The sequence below is a fragment of the Corylus avellana genome, chromosome 3, assembly GCF_965113065.1.
Source record: "Corylus avellana chromosome 3, dhCorAvel1.hap1.2, whole genome shotgun sequence".
NCBI classification, from domain to species: Eukaryota; Viridiplantae; Streptophyta; class Magnoliopsida; order Fagales; family Betulaceae; genus Corylus; species Corylus avellana.
In genome coordinates, this window is record NC_142492.1 from 3,599,533 (window position 1) to 3,624,309 (window position 24,777).

The following is a 24,777-nucleotide window of genomic DNA, read 5'->3' on the forward strand; positions in this document are numbered from 1 at the left end:
ATGTTGACATAACGGTTCTAATCAACCTTTGGATCAATCAACGTTGGGAAAAAAAAAAATCAAGGATTGGTTGAGACAAGATAATATTAATCACATCAACATTATAATTAATGTGAGATAAAAATCTCACAGCCAAAGAATTGAAGCCACCCAAAAGAAAAGAACATACTTTTGAGAAGAAGACTTTTTTTCCTTCCATATATAAAACCCAATAGGTTATATAGAAGTCAAAACCAATTGATCTAAACCGTCCAATTTGCTCACAGCATGTTGAAAAGTCAAGCTCAAAATTATATCAGTTGACTTCTATTAAATTTTCAATTAGATTGACTTGTAAATATGTATACGTGGCCAATTGGATGATCACTACAAGAATCTATCGCATCAAACTAATTACGACTAGGGATAGTGCATTTCTGACATATCATTTTGGATTTAATCCCAACCAATTAATCTCCTTAAGAGAGAGAGAGAGAGTCACATCGAAGTCATTAGATTAAGCTAGTGTTTTCTGACACTGCTATTTATTTTATTTATAATAAATTAACCACAATTAGTTAATCTAGAGAGAGAGAGAGAGAGAGAGAGAGAGAGGCGCAAGTGAATGGGTTTGAGAAGTAAACCTACCCATTATGAGTGGATGGCGTATACACGGTGCTGTGTGTTTCAATACATCTTTTGGGTTTGACTCTTGAACCAAAAAGTAAGCAGAAAATAAATAAATATTTTTTAAAAAAAAGAAGAAAGGAAAGAAAGAAGAAACATGCAAAAGATGGATGATGTTGTTGGATTGACAAAAACACATGGAAATAAAGGTACGCGTCTTTCTATCTCCTGATCCTGCTCGATCATGTGCCATGTATTTGTCTTCTGTTTCAAACAATGACTCATATTTTTCAGTTTGTACTGCGCACATAGTCTCTCTTATTCTTCTTTCACTCGTGTGGATTGTCCCCCCTTCTCTCTCTCTCTCTCTCTCTAGAGTGGGGAGGAGTTCACTACTTTGTGTCTAAATCTAATAGAGCAAAACATCTTTCAATTTGTCAGCACGCACACCTCAAGCTTATAGCAGTATGACATCATTTTTCCACTATATCATGATTGTAGAAAATTTGTCCAAACATGTTAAAATATCAGCAAATTAAGGAAAAAGTTGTTTAATTATATAAGCTTTAATATTACTTTCTTGATACTAATGTGTAATATTGGAGATTTACTTTATTCTGCTTAAACGACTTTGGGGTCAGGGAAATACATACATATGTTGCTTGCCAAACCAACAAAATATATTAATTCCATGAATTTGCTGCAGCAGTACAAACCCTTTTGGTTTTATTAATATCTTCACTGCCACCATCGTTGGGGGTGGGGAGGGTTGGGTTGGAATTTGGAAATTAAGTAAAGTAGGCTTGTTTTCGTTGCTAATTAATTAGCCCTTGGAAGGATGTAGCAGTAATTAGCTAGGCGATTTTGGTTTACAACAAATTAACTCCATAAAGCTTAAATTTTTAAGATAAACGGTGATCTAATATTAACATAAAGAAATCATATATAACTATGTATATAATCAAGATATCAGCACAATTTGAACTATTCTTTTTTTAATATTAAAAAATGTAGGCGGAAGAAGCTAACTGTAGCTATTATATATGAGCATCACCAAAGTAGTATTTGCCCGTTGGGAGCTGTACAGAATGAGCATAAATAGTGAAAATCATTAGTACTACCTTAAGTTTAACTGAGCCATAACCATAACCTAACTCATTCCCATGCATTAGGGCATCAATGAAACCCAAGACGGCTAATATTAATAGAATTGATGTTTTTCATTACGGAATTCAAATTCTTACCCTACTACATGCCAAACCACTTGAAAATTTTCTTGAGGTCACTAAACCGCCACCTATCTCTTATTAAAATAGTGAACTATTGTGTTGTAGCTATATATAGCTAATAATTTTTTATACGACTTGCAAACCTAACCTAAACCCAACATGAAGTTAATTAAATGGGTTAGGTTTGAGTGAACCTATATAATATTATATTCATACATCGATATAACCCCAACTCAACACATATATTTAGGACTGAAATTTTTTGATACGACCCACAAACCCGACATAAACCTAACACGAAATTAGTGCGTTAGGTTTACATGTCTATCCGTTTAATTAAATAGGTAGAGTTAACCTGTATAGTTTTACACCAAAAAATGTCTCGATATGACCCAAATCTGACACGCAAACACAAATTATTGGCCTTAGTTGCAATGTGTAGGTTTTGTTTTTTAAGTCATTGTCAAGTTAGTAAGAGTCCACTTCAAGAAGAAAGCAAAGAAAGGATTTTGTCATGAAAGTAGGGATCGTGCTACATTTTTGTTCATGATACCATTCGAGATTCTCATTGGCTTAAGTTGTGACTTGTAAACATAGTCCAATTGTTATCCCAATACAAGAGAATGATTTCATCAAAATTCCTACATGTAATTACTGTTTCTCCAAATAGGAATGCTATATATGTATCCTTGTTTGACCCTTCACTTGTCAACCACCCCCACTCCTTTTTCTCTCACTACATGGAAATCTTTTTTTCTCTCTCTCTTCTGTCTGAGTTGCTTAAACTCTTAAGATTCATCCAGAAGAAAAAAATAATAATAGTAATAATAATAAACAATAAAATCAGAGGAAATTAAGAGGGGATGAAGAAGGAAGAAGATGATGGGGGCCGGGTGGGTAGGGTAGAATGGCAAATGATTAGGACGGGAGAATATGCAATAATAAGTCACTTTCGGGGCTCTGACTCCTAGGGAGGCCGGAAAGAAGTGGACCCCACCTGTCGTCGCACGCGTGCACGCCGTGTGGACCCACCTCGTTGACTCTTCTGTCTGAAAGTCGTAAATCCTATAAGCATGACTCCAAAGTCAAAATTAAAATTAGCACGCTTTTTATTCTCTCTTTATTTTTTTATTTTTTTATTTTTTTTGCCAACTAATTATAGCACGTAGCTCAATATTAATTTTTGGATGAATAAATTGCACCGCCTCTTACAAGAAAAGAAAAAAGACTTGAAAACCAACCAAAAAAAATCTTTTTTTGGACGTCCTTAAGGAGTAGTTTAATTGGCTATAAACCACGCCTCATGAAACAGAGATCACTAATTCGAATCTCCTTTCCGTTGTGTGGACATGTAAAAAAAAATTTAAAAAAAAAAATCTTTTTTTTTGGGGGTGGAGGAACTTGGCTTGATGTATGATTTAGGACCCTAATTAATTTGGTAAATATCTTAGATATTTTTTACTATAAATCTTGGTTCTGGTTTCTAGCTCTTACATAAATAATAATTAAGGGGAAATTAAGTTGGCTATAAACTATCTTCATCACTAGAGAATATATTGTTGATGTCAACGCCAACTTGTCGTTGACTGAGGAAATGCAACTTATAATATTAGGACACAAACATTTCAAATCCACGTTTCCGACAATATTGATAAATAGTTTGAATAATTAGAAAAACTCCAACCTAAACTGTGATTAGTGAGGTAAATAAAACAAAAAACAAAAGAGACATTATTAATAATTAACGAGTAGATTTGCTCAATGGGACAAGTCTTTTCGAGGATGGGTTGCCTTCCAAGTCACAATTTACGCTACTACGACTTTAATTGGTACGACAATTTTGACGCTCCCACTATATATGTGTTTTTTGATATGTGCTGATCCAGTTGATTGATTGTCAACTGCCTTCTTCAGGTGATCATCCCATTTTCTGAAATTGGTGAAGGTTGAGGTGGACAACTTTATTCTTTCCAAATGAAGACAAAACATATTTTCAAATTCATATTAATATTATTCCTCGTAGAAAAACTTTGGTGTCTCCTATATATTGAGCTTTCTTGTGAAATTGGTGCCTAAAAATAAGACCTGACTAAAAAGTAGAAATCGTAGATTAATGTTGTCTCCCACTTTGGAAATAGAAAAAAGTAAATGATGCAGTGGAAGGGCATGGGGGTTCAAAACAAATTAAGAAAACTCTTTTGAAATTTTATTGATAATTACTGAATTAATTACAAATAGTATAAGAGAAAGCTTTTTAATTATAAGCTATAATGAAAAACCCTAATCCTAATAAGTAATAACATATAATATGATCACAAGTAATGATCTTCACCCGCATTTTAACAAAAAAACAAAAAATGGTGAAATTGAAAGGGAAAACTTCTTAGAATATACTGATATTGCAAAAATTAAAAGTTTGAGGTTATGATTGCAAAAACACTGATAATTGGGTGAGTAAGTGAAGTTTCTGAAGAAAGATATTTTGAAATTTTATTGAGGGCTAAATTAGAAAAAGTCTAAGAGAAAGGCTTTTATAGGCTACAATGCAAAACCTTAAAAGTAGCCTTAATTAAAAACGAGCTAATTAAGCCTAATAAAATTTGTGAAAAGAAAATCCTAGCCGCAATCTATAAATCACCTCTCAAGGTAAGCAGGGTTGTTCGATCAAGTAGTGATCTTCTTGGCCTACATTAATAATAATAATAAAAGAAGATATTTTTCTTATAGTTAAGAGGATGATATTTGATGTCATTTGCGTGCGGTAGATATTTGATACTGAATAGAACTAGGATTTCTTTAACGTAAGATCATACAGTAAACAAAAACTGATGGTTGGAGGCTAGCTATAAGGGTAAGTGAGCAAGATGAAGAAAGTAGAAATGGAGAAGAGTCTGTCTTTTACTTTTAAGAGTGGTAATATTACTAAAAAAAAAAAGAAGTTCAATTAGTAATATTACTAAAAAAAAAAAGAAGTTCAATTAGTAATGTTCATAATAGTGTGGAGTTTTACTATTCAAACGTCAATATTTATAAAATAGAAACGTTTAAATAATGTTACTATTCACGTGTGAAAAACGACGCGTGAATATATAGTAATATACTGTTTACACGTTGCGTGAATAGCGGCGCGTGAATATATAGTAACATATACTATTCACGCGTCGCTATTCACAATATATAGTAACATGTACTGTTCACGCGTGAATAACGATGCGTGAATATATAGTAATTAACATATTGTTCTGGTGTGAATAGCAACACGTGAACAATATTATGTTACTATAAGTATAAAACGCGTGAATAGCGACGCGTGAATACATAGTAATTAACATATTGTTCAAGTGTGAATAGCAACGCGTAAACAATATTATGTTACTATAAGTATCATACTGTTCACACGTATGTTACTTATACAGTAACATACGCGTGAACAGTATGTTACTCTATAAGTAATTATGTTGATTCTTGCCATTCGTGTGTATTGATCTTCTTTGTAAAGATATTTAAACACCATTAAATCAGCTTTGGACAACTTAACATCAGTCACGACTCCTGCATCCATTTTGAAGCAAACTAATATATGGAGTAAAGCTGATCATGTGGCCACTAGTTGAAGCACGTTATATGTTTGTTTTTGCATCCATGTGTCATTTTCATTGGGAACCTAATTATTTTGTGTTTGTTCTTGCATTCATGTGCCTTGTTTCATTAGGAACCTAATTTTATGCAAAGTTAACGATTGTATTTCTCTCCTCTTTCTAAGAGACCTCGATCTCATTTGGCAATGTTTTCTAGTGCACGTAGTTTTGTGGCTTTTTGATAAAATAAAAAAATAAAAAAAAACATAAGTATTAATTAACAAACAACGCTCAAAATACAAAATATTTAACTATTTTCACTTTTATGTCACATCACAATTAAAAAATGAAAAATATATTTTAAAAGTTGTATCGGTCATATATATATATATATTTTTTTTTTTGAAGCTTCTAAGAGATTTTTTTATTACATGTACAAAGTTTAGTGATGGGGGATATTGTTAATTGATATGTAGATTCTGGTGAAATAATTAAGCTCATAGTTTCCATGGTAATTATTATTCCAAAATACATGCATGACGTAATGACGTGAAACAAAATCCTATAGACTCGTGTAATATTTGAGAGTAATTAAACCAGAGTTTTTTGAAATTACTATTAATTATCATCGTTTTATATATATTTTCCTGAGCTATTATTAATTAATTAGTATATATCGTTATTGTTTCCTAGTATCGTGCATGAGATCATTTGTATTTATACATAAAACACATTAAGTTTGATTGTACAGATGTTGAAAATTCATGTTATCTGTACTTTGCAAGAAGCCGCATGTACTGGGGCAACCTGCAGGCTGCAGGGTGCAGCCAACCATGGCAGAAATAATTCATCCTTTGAATTATACCATCATCATTATATATATATATATATATGCAACTGTACATGTGTCACCAGAACATTATAATGCTTTTACATGATGATTCATATATATATATATGTAACATTGGAATCTACGCTCATGTTTACATATATTAGATATATTAATATATATATAATATATATATGTTCATATTATATAACAGATTAATTAGTGTGAAAATTTGAGAATTTATATATACCCTTGGAAAGGCCAACCTGGCATAACCTTATTGGGCATAGCAGGACCATCCTATTTTCAATCATTATTAATTGAACCAAAAGGAGACAACCCAAAAACATAGAAGAAGAAAAAAAGGAAAAGGAAAAACGAAATTCAAATCCAAAATGACCTTCATATATATTGTCTAATCACTCCTTCAAATGTCAACCTCAAACGGGCTAATAACTTGTTCCCATTAATCCTACGCCACGCCAAACGGGTTTAATCTGGCAGTATAAATATATTGTGATGCAGCGGACCGTTTTCATTCATTTTATCAAACCATAAAAGCTCAAAGAGAGGTTGAGGAAGAATCAGAACTTCAGAAGCCACGAGCTAACAGAGAAAGCAAGAATAGTATTTCCAAGGTAAAAGAAAGAAAGAAAGAAAGAAAGAAAGAAAGCATGGCTGATGAGTTTAACACAAGCGGGAACTGGTGGGATTCATCGAGAAGCAGGTTCGAGAGCGGCACATCTTCGTCTTCTTTGGGACTCAATAATTTTGAATGGCCGACTGACATGGCGGATATCAAAGCAAGAACCACCATGGATTCCCTGTCGGTTTCGGTTAGTTCGGTCGTTTTACAGGACACCCAGAAGCTGCAAGGGCATGACCAATCAGCCGGCGCCGCCGATTCCGGCTTGCATATGATGGGTTTAGGCCTTTCAACGCAAGCCATGGATTGGAACCAAGCTTTGCTGTAAGTGCAAAACAAAGAATCAACCTCGATCTCTTTTTCTTTAATTTTTTCTATCCAAATTAAGATGTGAAATTGATTTTTTTTTTTTAATATATATACAACAGCCGTGGTGAAAAGGGTGACGGCGGTTTTCGTTCGATGCTTCAAGAGAACTTGAACTCGGCCGGCACCAACTTTCAGCAAGAAGCTGGGATCGGATCTTCTCAAGTTCAATGGAGGGAAAAATTGTTTTCCGGTGGGATGAGTGGCGGCGAGTCCGCCGCGAACGAGTTTAAGCAACTTAATCGTGGCTTTTCATTAGATCAACCGCCGTTTAGTCCTCAATATAGTTCCGGCGATAGCACGGTGACATGTCAAGGCATGTCGTCTAGTTTTCCGATGGATTCAGCTTTGTACGGAAGCCCTTCAACTATATTGCAAGGACTATTGGGTCCGGATAGTCAGCCTCATCAGCAGGCAATGAATTTTCCATATCCGGCCAGCTACGGCGTGAATTCTAGCGAATTATTGCCTTCTTGGTCCAAGGTTCCTCAGTTTCTGAGAACTTCTCCTCCAAAACAGCAACCCCAGAGCCATTTGCATTTCTCCAACAACGCCCTGTTTTGGAACGCGTCGGAAGCTGCCGCCATGAAAGATGTCCGGTCGACCTTCTTCCCATCCCATCAACCCCAGTTCACCACGCCAAGCTTTGATGAAAAACCAAAGGTACGATGAAATTCCTGAGAAGACAAGCAATATTTGTATATTCATCACGATTAGGGTTTTTGAAAACCTCGTCTCAACTAAATACTGTATTTCTATGTGTTAGAACATATCCGAAGTTCGGGACTCGGCGACGGCGGTGAAGAAAAGTGGCAGCGAAGCTACGTCTAAAAGGCCACGGAGTACTGAAACGCCGTCGCCTTTACCAGCTTTTAAGGTACAATAAATGCAATAAGGCTTTTGACAAGAGGAAGCTTTAAGCTTTAAGCTTTTTGGGTTTTGATTGATCATCACGCCTATTAATTCATATATACATAGATGAGAATTTTGTTAGCTTTGGCCTTAGGTGAGGAAAGAGAAGATGGGGGACAGAATCACTGCACTCCAACAATTGGTATCACCTTTCGGAAAGGTAAGCTTCTGAATTCATCAATCTCCCCTTTACTTTCTTCGCAAAGAGTAGAGTGAGTGATCATTTTCTTTCTGAATACATCAAAAGCTACTGCGCATTACTTTGATGGGTATATTTCGATGCATCTCTTAAACAACCCCCCATGTTATTTTGTGTCAGACTGATACAGCCTCAGTGCTTTCTGAAGCCATTGAATACATCAAGTTCCTCCATGAACAACTTAGTGTAAGTCCCATATAGCATCTTCTTACATTGTCAGATTCTTATTAATTACTAATCATAAGAGGATTCCCATGTTTCATCTGTTTCTCATTTATGTTTTTTTGTTTTTTAATAATATATTAGGTCTTAAGCACCCCATACATGAAAAGTAGTACTGGAGCTCCCATACAACACCAGCAGGTACAATGACAACCATTTTGTTCATTATTTCTTATCATGTTTCTTTCAAATGTACGTAGCCCCAAAGCTTCATCAATCTCTCTCTCCATTTCTCCTCTCATTTCTTTTTTGAAATAGGAGATTGGTAGGTGTTCTCTTGATTTTCTCCTACTCTTAAGTGGATATTATTTTCTTAAAAAAAAAGTAAATGTCGTTTATTTTTCTCACTTAATTGGTAATAGGAAAAGATTTTGTTATTTTCCTAATGCAGACTTCAGAGAAATCCAAGGATCCGGAAGGACCAAAACAAGATCTAAGAAGCCGAGGATTATGTTTGGTACCAGTTTCGAGCACATTTCCTGTCACTCATGAGACCACAGTGGATTTCTGGACGCCAACATTTGGAGGAACGTTCAGATAAAAGGAAAGAGAAGCGGTCAAAACTCAAACTACCCATTCATCCGTACCTAATATATATATATATATATATATATATATATGTCTTATCAAAACCCTAGCCAAGTTGGGAGTGATAAGATGAAAAAAGAAGAAAAGCAGAAGACACAGAAGAAGCCCACACGATTGTACTAGTAATTGGGTTGGAAAAGAAATTGGATAGAAGATGGTGAAAGAGAAAGAAAAGGAAATGACCCTGCAAAGGACAACCCATTGTAGGGGCTGCTACAGGCAAAATGATGCAGGTTTGGCCAATATTGGGACCATTGGAAGCATATTAATTGTTGTAATAATTGAAGAATTATGATTAATTAGAGGTGTTTTAGAAATGATATATATGATCAACAGCTACCTAGCGCGCAGCTAGCTAGCTGCTGAATTTAGGGAAAGTTAATTTCAAAGTACTAATTTTTAGTGGAAAAATTTGTTGTTAGTAACAAAAAGGTTGGATAGAGGAGCTTTTAATTTGTACTTAATTCAGCTGGCACTACCCTTTAATTTTAGTTTAATTAAGAGAAAGGAAGGAGAAAATATATATATATATATATATATATATATGAAGGAATAATTGAATTATAGAATAGGAGTGAGTGTGGGGATCGATGTCATTTGATTAGAAATCTCACTTTTTAGTTGTTTATGTATTTGGAATATTGTTAGTGGAAGTCAGAGGGTGGCCCACAGCTTCATCCTTTTTAGAATTTTGCTTTATTTTTTAATTTAGAAAATGTATATTTTTAAAGTTAATAAGAATATATATATATATATATATATATATATATATATATATATATATATTTCCAGATGCGGGTACTATCAGTTATGCTTTCGTGCTTTTTGTCGACTGGTCACATTGAGGAGCTTCCATTGGAAGGTAAAGAGAAGCCAAACCCCATAAGTTTTTTTATCCTTAATCAATGGACTTTTGGAAGAACAAATGGTCCTCATTGAATCTCTTCAGATCGTTGCTTTTTTTTTTCTTTTCTTTTCTTCTTCTACTTCTTTCTTGATACGCTAGCTCCTGTTTTTTTTGTTATTCTCTACGCTTATATATATATATATATATATATATATATATATATGTGTGTGTGTCTTTTTTTTTCACAATTATACGACACACACCACATGGCTAGGGTTGGCAATTTGAATTGGTTCATGTCATGTCTAGTCAGGAGCATACAACTATATGTGTCAACTTGAACTCTGCCAAATTTAAATAATCGAGTCAAAACATGAGACAATTAATTTAAATAAACGGGTGACACGACACTGCCCACATAATAATTCGTTTAGCATAAGCAGATCGTATTTGGTTAACCTCAAAGCCTATTTAATATATATAAATAAGTTACGTGACCTAAATACTTGATTAACACGATTTCATATATTGTAAGCGTAAGTTATATCAATTATACATATTGACGCAAACATAACCTAACTTCTCTGTGCATATCCACCCAAAATAAGATTACTGTCCAATAAAGTTTATCTAAATAAACAAACATATAGCAATAAAAAAACAAAATGATTACATTCCAACAAATAACATGATAAAACCTTGATCACTAATTAGCATCAACCTTAGTTATTAACAAAATAATAATGCTACTCTTCACAATCATTTATCATACCAATTTTACACCCGCTAACGTGGCATGTTTTAAGTGACTTTTCTTTTTATTAGTATTATTTTTTTTAAGTAACTGACATGAGAAGCTACTTAGATCACGCATCATCAACCAAGTTGAAATTAATATGATAAATAAATGTGAATAGCAGCATTACTCTTAACAAAATTAGAAGTAGATAGAGTTGAAGGGTTGGGCAAAAGACTTTGAACTGTAGTGGTGGTGGCAGTCACGCTTGTGGTTGTGGTCGTAAACTCGTAATCAATCGCAAAGAGGAGAGAGATAACTAAAATTTTGAAAATGACGTAGCAAGAATAAAAGGGTTTCATATGGTCTTAGAGTTTTTAAATTTTAAGGGTAAGAATATAATTTTCTTATATGAGTTAGGCGGGTTAATGCGGGTTACACTAAATCCTGACATTTTAATTTCATGTTGGGTTCGCCAATCATGTCAAGCATTGTTGACCCTAACCATGGCTAGAAATGGTGATTAGTAGGTACAACATAAGATTTCATAAATGATTACAAAAAGTAAATTAAAACTTGGCAAACGTTGGTTCGTTACCAAAATGAAGCTGATGACCAAAATTAGAGCTATGGCGCTAGCTAGGGTGCGCATGGTAATCAATACATACAAAAATATAAATGTATATACGCACACATAAAAAATAAAATAATAATAATAATAATAATAATAACTCTATTTTTTTTTTCTTTTTCCAAGTTATTTCTATTTTTCAGAACCAATTATATATAAATATTTTATGGTTATTCCTAACATATGATTAGGTGATGAATCAATATATATAAGGAAGGGTTTAATCATTCGTGGTATATATTCTCGATTAACAAATCAATATATATTTAAAACGAATTGCCCTAATTTTGTCAACGGCTTCTTTCGCCCGGACAATCCCTGCAGAAAGTGGACAACAAAAAATTATCTTAATTATAGTTGCCTTTCTTTTTCATTAAAAGGAAAAAACACTTCAAGCCAAAATGAAAAAGATATAACAAGATAAAATCACTTTTATTCTTAATCATCATGTTGTGATAGCTAGGGGATAGGCTTTGTTTTGTTCATTTTATATTTTTATTAAAAGGAGAGATACCTTTTCTCTTCCAATACAATTCAAAAACTTAAGTTTATAGAAAATTTATTGATTTAAAAATTTTAATTAATATTATTTTAATACGCTCCCTTTACATACGGGTTCAAACTCTCTCTTAATAAATGAGGCTCAACACGTGTAATATTTAATTAAAATGTAAATAAATTGTAAATTCAAGATTTGAATTTAGGACTTGGGCTCTAATACAACTAAGTTAAGGGTGCGTTTGGGATTGCGATTGCGTAGACAAAAAGTACGCTTTTAAACCAAATTATAGAAACTGGATCGTTTGGGATTGCGTTTTTAAAAAGCAGGCAACGATGTGCTTTTTTGAAAATGTGCAATTTTAAAAGCTAAATTGCGATTTTGCCAAACGTTTAATTGTATTTTTAAAATTCACGTTTTCAAATTGCAAACTCAAAACGCCATCCAAATCATCATTTATCCCAAAAGCTTAAGCGTATAAGAAATAGTTATTCAAACACACACTAAAATCAGGGAAAGTGACTATCATTAATATTCTAGATGCATGGTTTTTTTTTTTTTTTTTTTTTTTAATTTTAAATTTTTAAGACTCAGATAAATCTGATTCTTTATTATTATTATTATTATTATTATTATTATTTTTAAACTATTTGTTTAGATTTCCTGAAAAAAAAAAAAAAAAAAAAAAATCTAAATTAGGGGCATACTTGAGATGGTTGATTAATCATGAATAACTTTGTTTTATTCTATCGATCGATCTATTTAGAAATCTACATTGCTTGGGATATCTTGATACCTACTTTAATTAATGACTTTAGCAGCTGGTAATTAACATATCTCACGCTGGTCCCCGGCATATAGGCATCTACAGTGATTTATAAGTACTTTACAAGATTAAATTTTAATTAAGCTTATATATTAAGCATACTTTATTAAGAAATGAATGGAAATTAAAGAAAGAAATCAAAGCATCTAAGCTTTGATAATCATTATGCTAATATAACCTCTCTCATGTGATTATCTACATTTGTCTTCACTAAGACGTTAATATCAATCCCTACACATATGATTCCTACTTTTTATAGTCCTATTAATACCAAGTTCAGTTGATAAAATTATTTCCAATTACTTTTTATCAGAATCATTCTTCCCTGGAAAATGTTTATTTTTCTATATATGAAGCATTAATTTTTTTCGTAACCAAGGTAATTCTTTTTTGAAAAAGAAAAAGAAATTATGTGAAAAGCAATATCATTTGAAAACGATTTGAAATCCATTATCGGTGATCGATGTATATGCTTTAACCTTCATGCTTGACAAATCTATCACTTCCTGCCGGAGTAGTAGTGATAATTAAGAAAGAAAAATGGTAACCGTACCTACAATTTAAGTACGGTTAGCTTAATGCTGACGTGGTAGTGAGACGTGACACTATCACATTAGCCAAAAAGAAAGAAAAAATTAAAAAAAAAATTATCTAACCTCTGGTTTCACTGTAAGGGAGTATGTAGTCAATCACCCACACAAAATTTATGGGAGTGGTTGTATCACCCCCAGAGCCTTTGGAGGTGGTCACGACCCTCACCCTGATTTTAACAAATTTAGATTTGTTTATTGTTTGACACGAACATTATAATGTAGAGTCTCCGGTTATAGTAAGTAGTGCATACAAGAAGGGAATAGAATATGGTGGCATATTTGTTAGCGAAGGCGGTGCTCCTAAATTCTATAGAGATGGAAGTGTACTTGATATTCTTTCATGATATTGTAATTGTTGATAGTTGTATCATGTATGACTTGATTTTATGAATGAAAAAAAGAAAAAGAAAAAAAGAAAAAAAAAAAGGTTGTGGGTTAATTCCTTTTTCTTTGCCCTTGATTTGGGTCGAGTTTGAATTAATAACTTGTAATTTAATTTAGGGAAATAGTAGGTGCTCTTCTATTATTCGTCATATCTTTAATTAATATATATTTTTTAGTTCTAAAATTGTTAAATTTTGCATGTGTAAATCACATGTCTCGAATAGGAAGTTCAAAAAAAAATATCAACTTAATTAAAATCTGAATACTTTAAATTATGAACTAATAAACAAATAAATATCCAGTGAATAAAGTGTATATTTTTTAAAAGAAAAATGGAAAATTACAGTTTACCCAGCTAAAATTGACAGTGTTTTTTAATTCAAACACCAAAATTTCAATTTTTGCAATCCACCCCCCAAAGTTTCAAATTTTTGCAATTTGACCAATTGTATCCAAAACTTCCCATATTGCCCATAATTTTTTTTTTTTTTTATTTTTTATAAAAAAAAATTTAAAAAAATCCGGGTGGCCGTAGCCACCCCTTTGGCCATCTGGCCATTTTTGCACCCCAAATTTTCTTTTTCATAAAAAATAAAAATAAAATAAAATAAAAATTATGGGCAATATGAAAATTTTGGGATAATATTGGTCGAATTGAAAAAAAAATTAGAACTTTGTGGCGGTGGATTGTAAAAATTGAAATTTTAGTGTTCAAATTAAAAAACGTTGTCCACTTTGAAGAATAAACTGTAATTTTTTCAAAAAAAAAAATCTTAGGTTGACATAATTGCCCATGAATAGACTTAAATAATAGTTGAGAAGACATGGGGAAAAAGGAGAGAGGAGGAAATAGAATCTTGCAACTGTTCAGGGGTGCAATAATTATGGCTAGCTAGAGCCTAGATTCTATATAATTTCACTCCTTTCTCCTCATCTTCCGTGCTGGTAATTGACTTCTCCACATTTTCAATGCATTCCAACGAAGATCTGCAAAATTGCAAATCATTAGTGATGGTAGTATGAGGCAGAATTAGGTTTTGATGTGTGAGGGGACGGTACTAAGATTTTAATGGAGAGAATGAGGCACAATTGTTTCGGCATCATTGGCCCAACGGTTTTTGAAATAGTGAATTAGGTCGGTTCGGCCGAAACATAGTCGTGTGGAGAGTTGCTTGGGCCATAGAGGTTGAGGATGTGTTCGCAAGTCATTTGTCAATGCGAGAGGTGCATGGTAAATTGTCATTTATTACTGTCTCTCTCACACCATTTCTCGCTCGTTTGATTCGTTTGAGATGGAGACTTGAAAAGATTTTAAAATAGGTTAGAGTTTAAAATTTAAAAAGTAGAATGTAAAAATATGAAAAGGAAGGTCAAAGCCATTAATTCCTGCTTTGCCCCTTCTTGATAAATGTAAAAAAAAAAGGTTAAAAGAAAAAAAAAAAAAAAAGAGGCGTTAAATCTCTAATCAAATCAAATTATAAGTTCCACACACACACACACCCACACCCACCGCCACTCTTTCAGTTCAAAATGAAAACGACTTTGATTGATTTATTTATTTTCAAAAGCATGCGTGTTAGTCTGCGAAGGGGGATGAAGATAGAAATTGTAGGGGACGAATACAGAAATATTGCAAACCTTTCATATCAAAGTGCTATCTAAATGGAATTCTTAAAAAATTTTGAGGGGACACTAGCCCCCCACTCTAATACCTATGTCTGCCCCTTATGGTGGTTTATTGGTCTCAATTTTTTTTTTTTTTTAAGTAATTAGACTTTATGGAATGAGAATTCTCAATCTTATTAATATTGGTTACTTTGAGTTGAGTTTCATTGACGTCTTAATAAAGTTAAATTAGACTATGATTCAGTCGAACTTTAAAAAACACTTGTAATTTTCACCGTCTAAAGCGTTTGATAATCAAAACCTATTTTACGAATGTGTTTTGAGAATGACAGGCAAAGGAGTAAGGAGAAAACAAGTTGAATACGGTATTTCCTGATGGCATCAGTGGAAGCTACATGATTGCATCGATTGAGTACAAAAGTTGACTTTAAACAAAAAGGACTTTCCAATTCAATGAGAAATATGGAAATGGTGCAGGTTCTAGCCCACAATCCAATTTTGTAACCCGCAATTTCCGAGTGATTTTGTCTGCACAACAACATGAGCAAACAACAATTCTGATTTGGTCTCTGGGTGTTCCTTATAACTGTCCAAAAACTATGGAATAGTGCAGAAGATAGGTATATTCATTGAATCGCATGTATGCAGAAATTGAGTTCATGTGTCCCGTCAGCAATACGTGAAGAAATTGGAAAGTCTATTCGTGAGGCATTTGTGGAGCAATACGAATTCTATTGATGATGGGAATCTTTCCCCTCCACTTGAATAGCTGCCTGACTGCAACACTCGCAAGTGTCTTTTTTTATTTTTATTTTTTTTATTTTGATTTCCAAGGAAGACTCACGGATGAGAATAAAGATTGATTCCTGATCCAATTTGATATCTCAAGTGTTTAATTAATCACGACTTTCATTATAAAATATCCTATTAAAGATATTCATAAAGAGAACCTCTTTCTAGTCCTCTGAAAGCATAACACTGAAAAAGGAAGGGTAAAACCTTTTTTAAAGAAGACAATTTTAAGGGTTCTTCTTCCAAATTACTCAAATTTACCTTTTCCAATATCAAATGGAAAGTTGATAAACGTGTATCGATAAATTGATATGATAAATGCTTATTTGCATTATGATGTCCATCTCGTATATGTTTTCTTTGAATTAGCATAATTCATTTATCATTAGCGTTTAGTGGATAGAGCATACCAAATCAATGAAAATGTACGTATACAAAAAAGCATTTCCAACTTCCACAAAACAAACTAAATTGGAACTGAACCTCTTGTAGACCTCTAAATCTTTCTATAACCATCACAAGATACGCCATCTTTTGGCAAATTCAGCACCCTTTCAATCCTAAACAATCAGAATCAAATGTTGGACGACGGATCCAAAACTAACAAGAAGAATGTTGGTATGCTAAGTCTAGAACTACAGTGGAAATTCGTGTTTGTGTGTCGGGTTCAAGGCATGTTAAGATATGGGTATAAGACTATATAGGTCAACCTTAACATGACCCATTTAATTAAATGAGTCATGCCCTTCAACTCTAACCCACTAATTTTATGTTAAGTCGTATCACAAATTGTCAACCTTAAATATCGTGTGTTAAGATTGAATCATGTCGAAGTATAAATATAATACTTTATAAGTAAACCCTAACCCGACCAAATCTCTCGACTTTAATCTGCTAATTTTATATTAAATTTATTTTAAATTTGTAAGTCATGTAAAAAATTATAAGCTATATGTTGGTACCGATGAACATACAGGGGGATGTTGTGCTTGAGGGCTCTGCCTGACTAGGCAGGCATTGGCTTTGACCCCAATATAGAAGGAAGAGAATCCTTGTGGGAATTCTTTGTTGATATATAAGAGGGAAAGAGGGAAATTATGCACAGATGGACAAACAATCAAACTTTTATATCATTAATAATAACACAGTACCGTGTAACACACGATGCATACATCAAACAACACAGGCATTATTACTTGCAAGTACACAGAAATCGGAATATGAAATTCTAGAAGTAAAAAATGGAAAAGGCTTTCAAATGGTATCTTCACGGTGTATTAATTTGGAAACTTAAGCAGCGCCCTTGAGTTTCTTTGTGATGGTGGCAATGTACTGCCCTTGGTGGTATGCTTGCCCCAACTCAAGCTCAGTTGGCTGCCTGGAGCCATCCCCAGCAAAAGTTCCAGCACCATAAGGACTTCCACCTTTCACATGCTCCATTTCAAACATGCCAGCTCCAAATGTATATCCAATGGGCACGAATATCATTCCATGGTGAACCAGCTGAGTAATTGCAGTTAACCTATGACATTATACATAATAAGTCAGTTTCATTTTCCCCCAAATTTATAATTCTTAGGATGTTTCAGCTAGTTTAATAACCGAGTCATGGGAACTTACGCGGTAGTCTCTTGTCCACCACCTTGAGATCCGGTGCTGTAAAATATCCCGGCAGGCTTGCCAGCAAGCTGTTGTGTTCTCCATAAACCTCCAGTTGCATCCAGAAATGCTTTGAATTGAGCAGCCATCATTCCAAATCTTGTTGGGAATCCAAAAACAAACCCATCAGCCTCAGCAAGTTCGTTGGGTGTAATGATTGGTACATCACTCTTTGGTGGTGCACTCATCTTCCCAAGCACCTCCTCATTTAGCGTCTCAGGTACCTGTTCCACAAGTCAAATAAAGTCAATCAGATAATCTTTCGATTAGTTACAGAAAAATGCAGAGACAAACTGAGATTGCTCCCTAAGTCAAGAATGGAAAGGTTTCGACCTTCTACGGAAAACCATGACCCACCCAAAAATCCATTGCTTAGCCATATACAGGCCAGCTGCTTGAGTTTGCAGAATTAAATAACTAAAAGAAAATTTTGATTCTAGATGTATCAACCAAAAGGAAGACTCCAAACTTTGGAGGACATTGAAGATAAAGATATGTTGCATACTAGAGACGAGGTTATTAAGATGAAAAAGAACAGAGAATAAAATAGAAAAAGGAAAAAACAAGATAAGGACTATAAAAGATTGTATATGTATGCACAAGAAAAGCTAATAGGTTATTGGGTGCAGGAGAACCAACTGAGCTCAAATTCTGTAAAATGAACCATGACAATGCCACGGAGAATGACATTTTAAAGGTGGAAGATTCTTAAAGGACAAACAGGAAGTCTGCAAATGACCGAAAAAAGTTGGGATAAAGCACAGACAGTGACATTGAATTGAACAAACCATTAAAACAGGGTTCCACCTCAAAGCTTTGCTTAGTATTAAGCCAAGAAGGTCCAAAGTTCTTGATCCATTTTACCCTTTTTGTCTTTTTTTCATTTTTGGTGGCAAAACAATGAACATTTCTTTCTCTAAGATTGATAGTTGCTTACCGGTAGTGAGTTTAACGATAGGCTAAGCTCTAACAAACATTAAAACTGGTAATTATTAAAATGACAGCATGTAATGCATAGATCATATGTAATGCACATTCTTACCTGCCATAGTTTGACTTCCACACCTTCAACAGATGAAGCCCCTTTCTTTATCTCTTCTGCTAGCTTCTCTACATGTCCGTACATGGAATAGTACCTGTAGCAGCAATAAAATTTTATATAATTAAAAGAGTTGTATGATAATCAGACTTGAGAATGACTGTTATTGAGAAAGAACAAGAAACCAGGTGAAACACAAATCACTATACAATGGCATCTAATGCAAAATATTAATTTCTACAAATTCTAAAATGATAGATTCCGTTGATATTCAATAGTGTAAGGACAAAATTGCAAGTATATTAACATTGAGAAAAACAAACAACTTGCTCACATTGATCTCTAATTGCCAACTTGGCAGTCTTCACACCACCCATCACTCTAATTATTTGGTCGAAACAATTTTTTTTTCTCGGTTTTGTGAAATAAACTTCTTTAAACTTATCTGTTGTGTGTGTGTGTGTGTGTGTATGAGGAACTTCCCAGGTTCTCTCTCAGATTTTGTACGGATTAAAAGCCAATTGAAAATCTAAGAAGCCCTAAAAAGAGCTGAACAAGGAACTCAGACCATTTTAAGTTACAACATGACCCATAAAACTGTAAGCATAACTCTGCCCCCCATAGCCACTAATACCATAGAGCATAGATGAGGATATTCATGACCACCGATAATGCTTGAACTGGAGAAAGGGTCAGGAGCTCAAACATCAGAGCTTAGCAAATTATGGCAGAACCACAGAGAGGAAAAGGGACGTAGAAGCGATTGGTTTAGTGGCAAGGGAAGAGAATTTGTGGTTACGAAGGCCTTTAACAAACACCAAACAGCAATTAAGTGACAATGGTCCCAAACCAGTCGTGGAGACATTAGCTGACTGCATCCAGGTGCAGAAGCGCCAGTTAGCCAACTAGAGAGACAATACCATTTGAAAGAGACTTCTAAAACTTTCTATTTCCTTCCCAATCATTTCTCTTACACTCTCCTATGTCCAATTTCATGGACTAAAGATGTGCGTGAACTTCCTTGTTTCCATTATTTTCCCCCCGTCAGGCACCCAGTCAGCGGCAACCCAACTGGCCACAGCCAATGACCTCCTTTATCGTTCTCTTCACAGTCAACCTGTGAAGGGATATAGGATCCTACACCTAGAAACCTTGAGACACGTGAATAAGTATTAACACAGCTAGCTAGAGTGGACATGTGCCAATTAATGAAATCCAACAAATGCTGTCTAATTTCTGAATTGAAATATTTGTGATGATTTCAGTGTAACTGAGTGGAACAAATAACTGGAAAAGGAACTACATGAGCCTGTTCCTCCTCATCTTGGGCTTTTACAAGAGACCAAGTAACCATTTCAACTATTTCCAATTCTTTATATTGAGACATGGGAACATGAATGGATTATCTAAACTACATGCTTATTAAAGAAAATGAAAAAGGAAAAAGGAAAAAGAAAAAAGGAAGTTCGTATATAACATAACTTGTTAGATATGGCAATCTGGGGAACTTTATTCTTGATAAAAATGGGTGTAATATATGACTTAAGTAAGAAGCCATAGAAGGCAATTTCTATATACTAGAAAATGTATTTCTCTCTTGCTTGCACTCATATGTGTTCAATTGTAGGTGTCTGGACATCCCATACCAATAACCATACCGTGTCCAGTCTGAGATGGTAATTTCCTTACATTTTGAAAGGCCTCGAATAGATAGGAATTCTGTGAAATTTGACTTGATAGCAGACCATAAAAATTTTGTTTGGTCATGCATTACAACAGATTTGCAATGTGGTTTCACTCTAGCCTTACCAACATTTTGTGAAATAATGACTCAAAATGATAGCCAAAAAATTTGAAGTAGCCAGGTCCTACATTCTGATGATTTAGCATCAAGATACATATGAACAATGAACTTGCTTTAACAAATCCCTTCATGGAGTTTGAAAAATATGAACAATGAAGGTTTGTATGAATTTGCTCAAATTGCTAATATGTTAAACTGATTTGAAATATTACGGTTGTGCACATCCTGATGCCAACAGTACTCATAGTTCTAAAATCAATCTAAACAAGTGCAAAAACAAGCATTCAAATTTCAAGATAAAATACATTCTCATAATAGCTTCATAGAAAAAGAAAGTCTCTTCATTGCCTTTTTCACTAAGGTCGATATCAAAGCACAGACTGTAAAAAAACAAATTAAAATGAAAGAGATAGTGAGAGTTGTGAAGAATTGCATTGCAGAATTTATATCAATTAATGGTAGATTGATTCGGCTATTCTGGTTGTCATTGGTCTTCTCAGATCTTGGATTGCAAACCTAGAGCTAGAGATTAATGGGTTTGCCGAGTAAAACTAAAATATCCCAGATATGTAAGTTTTCTGCTTAACAGCTCAAATAAGAGTAACTTCTTAGCACCAAGAAAAGTATATGCGAATCCAATCTACAGTCTTTACGTTTAAAGGCCAACAAGGAGATGATCTTCATTTGATTTCTCAAGAACAAAAGAAGAACAGCGAAAGGAGGAATGCAAAAACAGAACAAGCCGAACCGAAATCACTTTCATTTCAAAAAGATTCTTCAAAAATGAGATTCACTCACTAAAGCAATTCAATTTGCAAAACCATGACCTAAACAAAAGCCTCTACGGTACCAAATTTTTTTCTTTTCATTTCAGCTTATTGTCCAAACATCTTCACCCAATAGAAAAAGAACCCAAGAGAAAATCTAAAAAGATGATTCGCAGGCTATAGTTCTACTAGAGCAATAACAACTATTACAATAAGAACGAAAAAATAACAAGAAAAAAAAAAAAAAACAGATCCAAGAAAATCCCATTTTTCATTCATACGATCGTTTAAGAAGTAAATAATAGAAACATCAAACTGCAAATTGATCTTAAAATTAATCAAAACTAAAGAACACCCAATTGATATAATCAAATGCAAAACCACAAAATGCACGAAAATTTCCCCAGAAGAAAGAAAAAAAAAAAAAAAAAACAGAGCAAAAAGCAGAGTACTAGCTAGAAACAGAGTGAATATTTTATATCTGAAAGCAAAAAATACATATACAAAATAACATTGATACATACACAATATACACTTTGGTGGCCATTGATGGTGTCTTCTAAGGTCTGTGCGATCTCTTTTTCTCTCTCTGACTTTTGAGCTCAGATTGGGTAGCGTAGACGAGTGCTAAAGTGGGGGGAGCCAAAAGCCATATTTATAGAATTATAGTTGAACATTGGATTAGCCTCGGTCCAACTTTGAATTACAGGCCATTTGTTAATTATTTGAAATGGGAGTTAAAACGGTGTCGTTTTCAGTGAAAAAGATCATCACTTCACGGTGAATGTAAACATATATTATCATATTATTTAAATAACATAACATTAAATACAATAAAATAAAATTTATTTGGTTTCAAGGTGCCATGTGATTATCATTAAAGAATGAGAAGTGCTAAAGAGTCAAATAAATGAATTTAAATTTTTTTTTACACAGATGTGACAGACCGTGAGTGACAGACAAGAGAGAAAAAATTGTATTTTTTTTTAATTTAAAAACCATTACCACGTCCGTTTAAAATTTTTTTTGGATTCATTTGTTTGGCTCTCTAGCACTTCTATTTAAGAATGAGATCAATAACAATTGACCAGCAATTAAATTTTGAATTGTCGAACACCTATCCGAGAAATTAAGTTTCATATAAGGTTTTTTTATAATAATTATTCAAATTACTAATAATTAATTGACTAATTAGTAATTACTGTAATTGCAATCCATCTTTTATGATAATGGAAAAATGGGGTTCTTTTTTTTTTTTTTTTTTTTTTTTTGTATTAAAGTGATTAATGATGGTAGAGTGGTGTCAGGCTCGTCATCAATCATCATCATGGTCGTTGGTTGCAAACTTAAGGCTCTAGAAGATGTGATTAATTTTGATTTATTATTTTTGGGGTTTTGTTAATGTGCATTTCATAGACTTGCCCAATGAAAAAGAAAGGTACGCATGTGAGGACAAAGAGAAGGTGGCGTGTGAGCGTGTAGAGTGTAGACAGGGTGGGCTGTGGAATATTGGTGGACAGCCATCGATTTCGAATGGTTGTGGTTGAGGTGGGCCAATGGGAGAGATCGGTGAATCTGAGCCGTTGATATTTTTTTTAGTAATTTTATTTAAAGAAACACTAAAACGCAAACAAATATTTTATAAATATCTCACAAAATTGACTTTGACAAAGTTTAGAAGTTATTATCTGAGTCATAATTATCCCACAATGTTTATCGGGTAGTCTCAATGAATTTTTAGATGAATCTAAATAACGAGTAGAGATTTCAGGCTGCCAAAATTGTCAGCCAAGCGTCAGCCATTTTCCTTTTTTTTTTTTTTTTTCTTTTTTAATTGAAGAAGAAAGATGTTATAAGAGAAATCTAAATTTGAGATATTAGTATTAAATTTGAAGTACTAGCACAAAAAATGAGGCATTAGCACTAAATTTAGGATGATCGAATCCATTTTAAGTGATACCATCTTAAAGGGTTAACCTCCCATCCATAGGTTTTAGTTTTGAATCTCAAAACAAGTTTTAAAGCATTAGAACCTAAATATTAACTCATAAAAATTTAGCTAAAAAAAAAAAAATTATTATTATTATTATTTTTTTAATTTTTGGCTGACGTTAGGCTGTCTTAATTTGGCAGCCCCATAGCACGACTCCTAAATAACACAGAAACATTTTATAAATATCTTACAAAATTAACCTGACAAGTTTTAGGCAGTCTTAATCAATTTTTAGATAAGTCGTTGTTTAAAAAAAATCTAAAGATGAATTTGGACGGCCAGATCAACACCGTAAGAAATAATTATAAAATAAAAATGTAAATCTATTAGGGGTTGTTAGATTAATTTTGTAAAATATTTATAAAATAGATGTTTCTTTTAGTGATGGTGTATGATGACGAATTGGAAATGGATTCTATTGGAGATTAATTGGGTTTTGGGGTCCAATTACGTGAGTTTTGTTTGTCATGTTTAAGACTGTTATAATTGGGTGGTGGCGTTTGACTTTTGGCCTAAATTGCGAGTGGACAAAATGAGATGACGTAGCGCACTCTGCATGCTAACCACCCATAACACATATATGAATATACGTTTATGCCCTCCTTCCAACAAAATTGAATGTAGACCTTTTATTATTATTATTATTATTATTTTTATTTTTTAAGAATAAAGAAAAAGAGGAAAAAGTCAAATCTGCCCATAATATCTGACTACTCAATTTTGGATGAACGCGAGATTAGTGGGTCAAGACTCAAGACTAATGTTACACGCTACATAAATATTTGGAAAATGTTTAGAAATTTTTTTTAAACTTTTACACATTTTAAAATTAAAAAATTCTTAATTAAAAGTATTAAATTTTTAATTTTTTTTCAATTACCTTATTCCGTTAAATTTTTTCTTTAAATCTTGTTAAAATTTTTAAAATACTCCTATTTTTATTATAAAAAATAAAATAAAAAAATTCTAAAGATTCAAGCATTTACTTTATATATATATATATATATATATATATATATATATATTCAAAAAAAATAATAATAATAAGCTCCTTACGGCCGGTGCAAATTGGACTATGCATAACATTTTCACATGGTTGTTGCAGTCCCATTAGCATTATTAATCCTCCTTAGATATGGATTTGGCTGATTTATTTATTTGTTTTCTGTTTTATGGTTCTTGTTTTAGTCAACAAAATCCAACTCATTAATTAATCTGGTTTTGATGGCACAGAAAGAAGGTTTGCAGAGAGTTGGCCATGCCCAAGAATCCAAGATGGTTTACTAATGTTAAGGTTTCAGAATGGTTGACAAACCTAGGTGAGCTCACTGCTGACCTAATTAACAATATATCATTTTTATTTGATTTTCTTGTGTTTTATATATATATATATATGAATGAGAATA

General features: G+C 33.3%; 2 protein-coding genes across 3 annotated transcripts; one reads left to right on the top strand and one right to left on the bottom strand.

The window, feature by feature from the left end:
• The first annotated feature begins 6,809 nt into the window (after positions 1 to 6,809).
• LOC132175987 (basic helix-loop-helix (bHLH) DNA-binding superfamily protein) lies at positions 6,810 to 9,193 on the top strand. Of its 2 annotated transcripts, none has more exons than XM_059588086.2 (7): positions 6,810 to 7,212; positions 7,317 to 7,917; positions 8,021 to 8,131; positions 8,261 to 8,326; positions 8,486 to 8,551; positions 8,672 to 8,728; positions 8,979 to 9,193. In XM_059588086.2, exons 1-7 carry the CDS (start codon positions 6,917 to 6,919, stop codon positions 9,126 to 9,128), a joined length of 1,347 nt encoding a protein of 448 aa, XP_059444069.1. In that variant the 5' UTR covers positions 6,810 to 6,916; the 3' UTR covers positions 9,129 to 9,193. The 2 variants fall into 2 exon arrangements, with proteins under 2 accessions (XP_059444069.1, XP_059444070.1); XM_059588087.2 differs by having other exon boundaries at positions 8,950 to 9,028.
• Positions 9,194 to 17,215: 8,022 nt separating this feature from the next.
• FQR1 (flavodoxin-like quinone reductase 1) lies at positions 17,216 to 22,015 on the bottom strand. The gene is made up of 4 exons (XM_059586846.2): positions 21,903 to 22,015; positions 18,811 to 18,904; positions 17,730 to 17,992; positions 17,216 to 17,631 (listed from the first exon to the last, which is right to left on the bottom strand). Exons 1-4 carry the CDS (start codon positions 21,923 to 21,925, stop codon positions 17,400 to 17,402), a joined length of 612 nt encoding a protein of 203 aa, XP_059442829.1. The 5' UTR covers positions 21,926 to 22,015; the 3' UTR covers positions 17,216 to 17,399.
• Between the last annotated feature and the right edge of the window lie 2,762 nt (positions 22,016 to 24,777).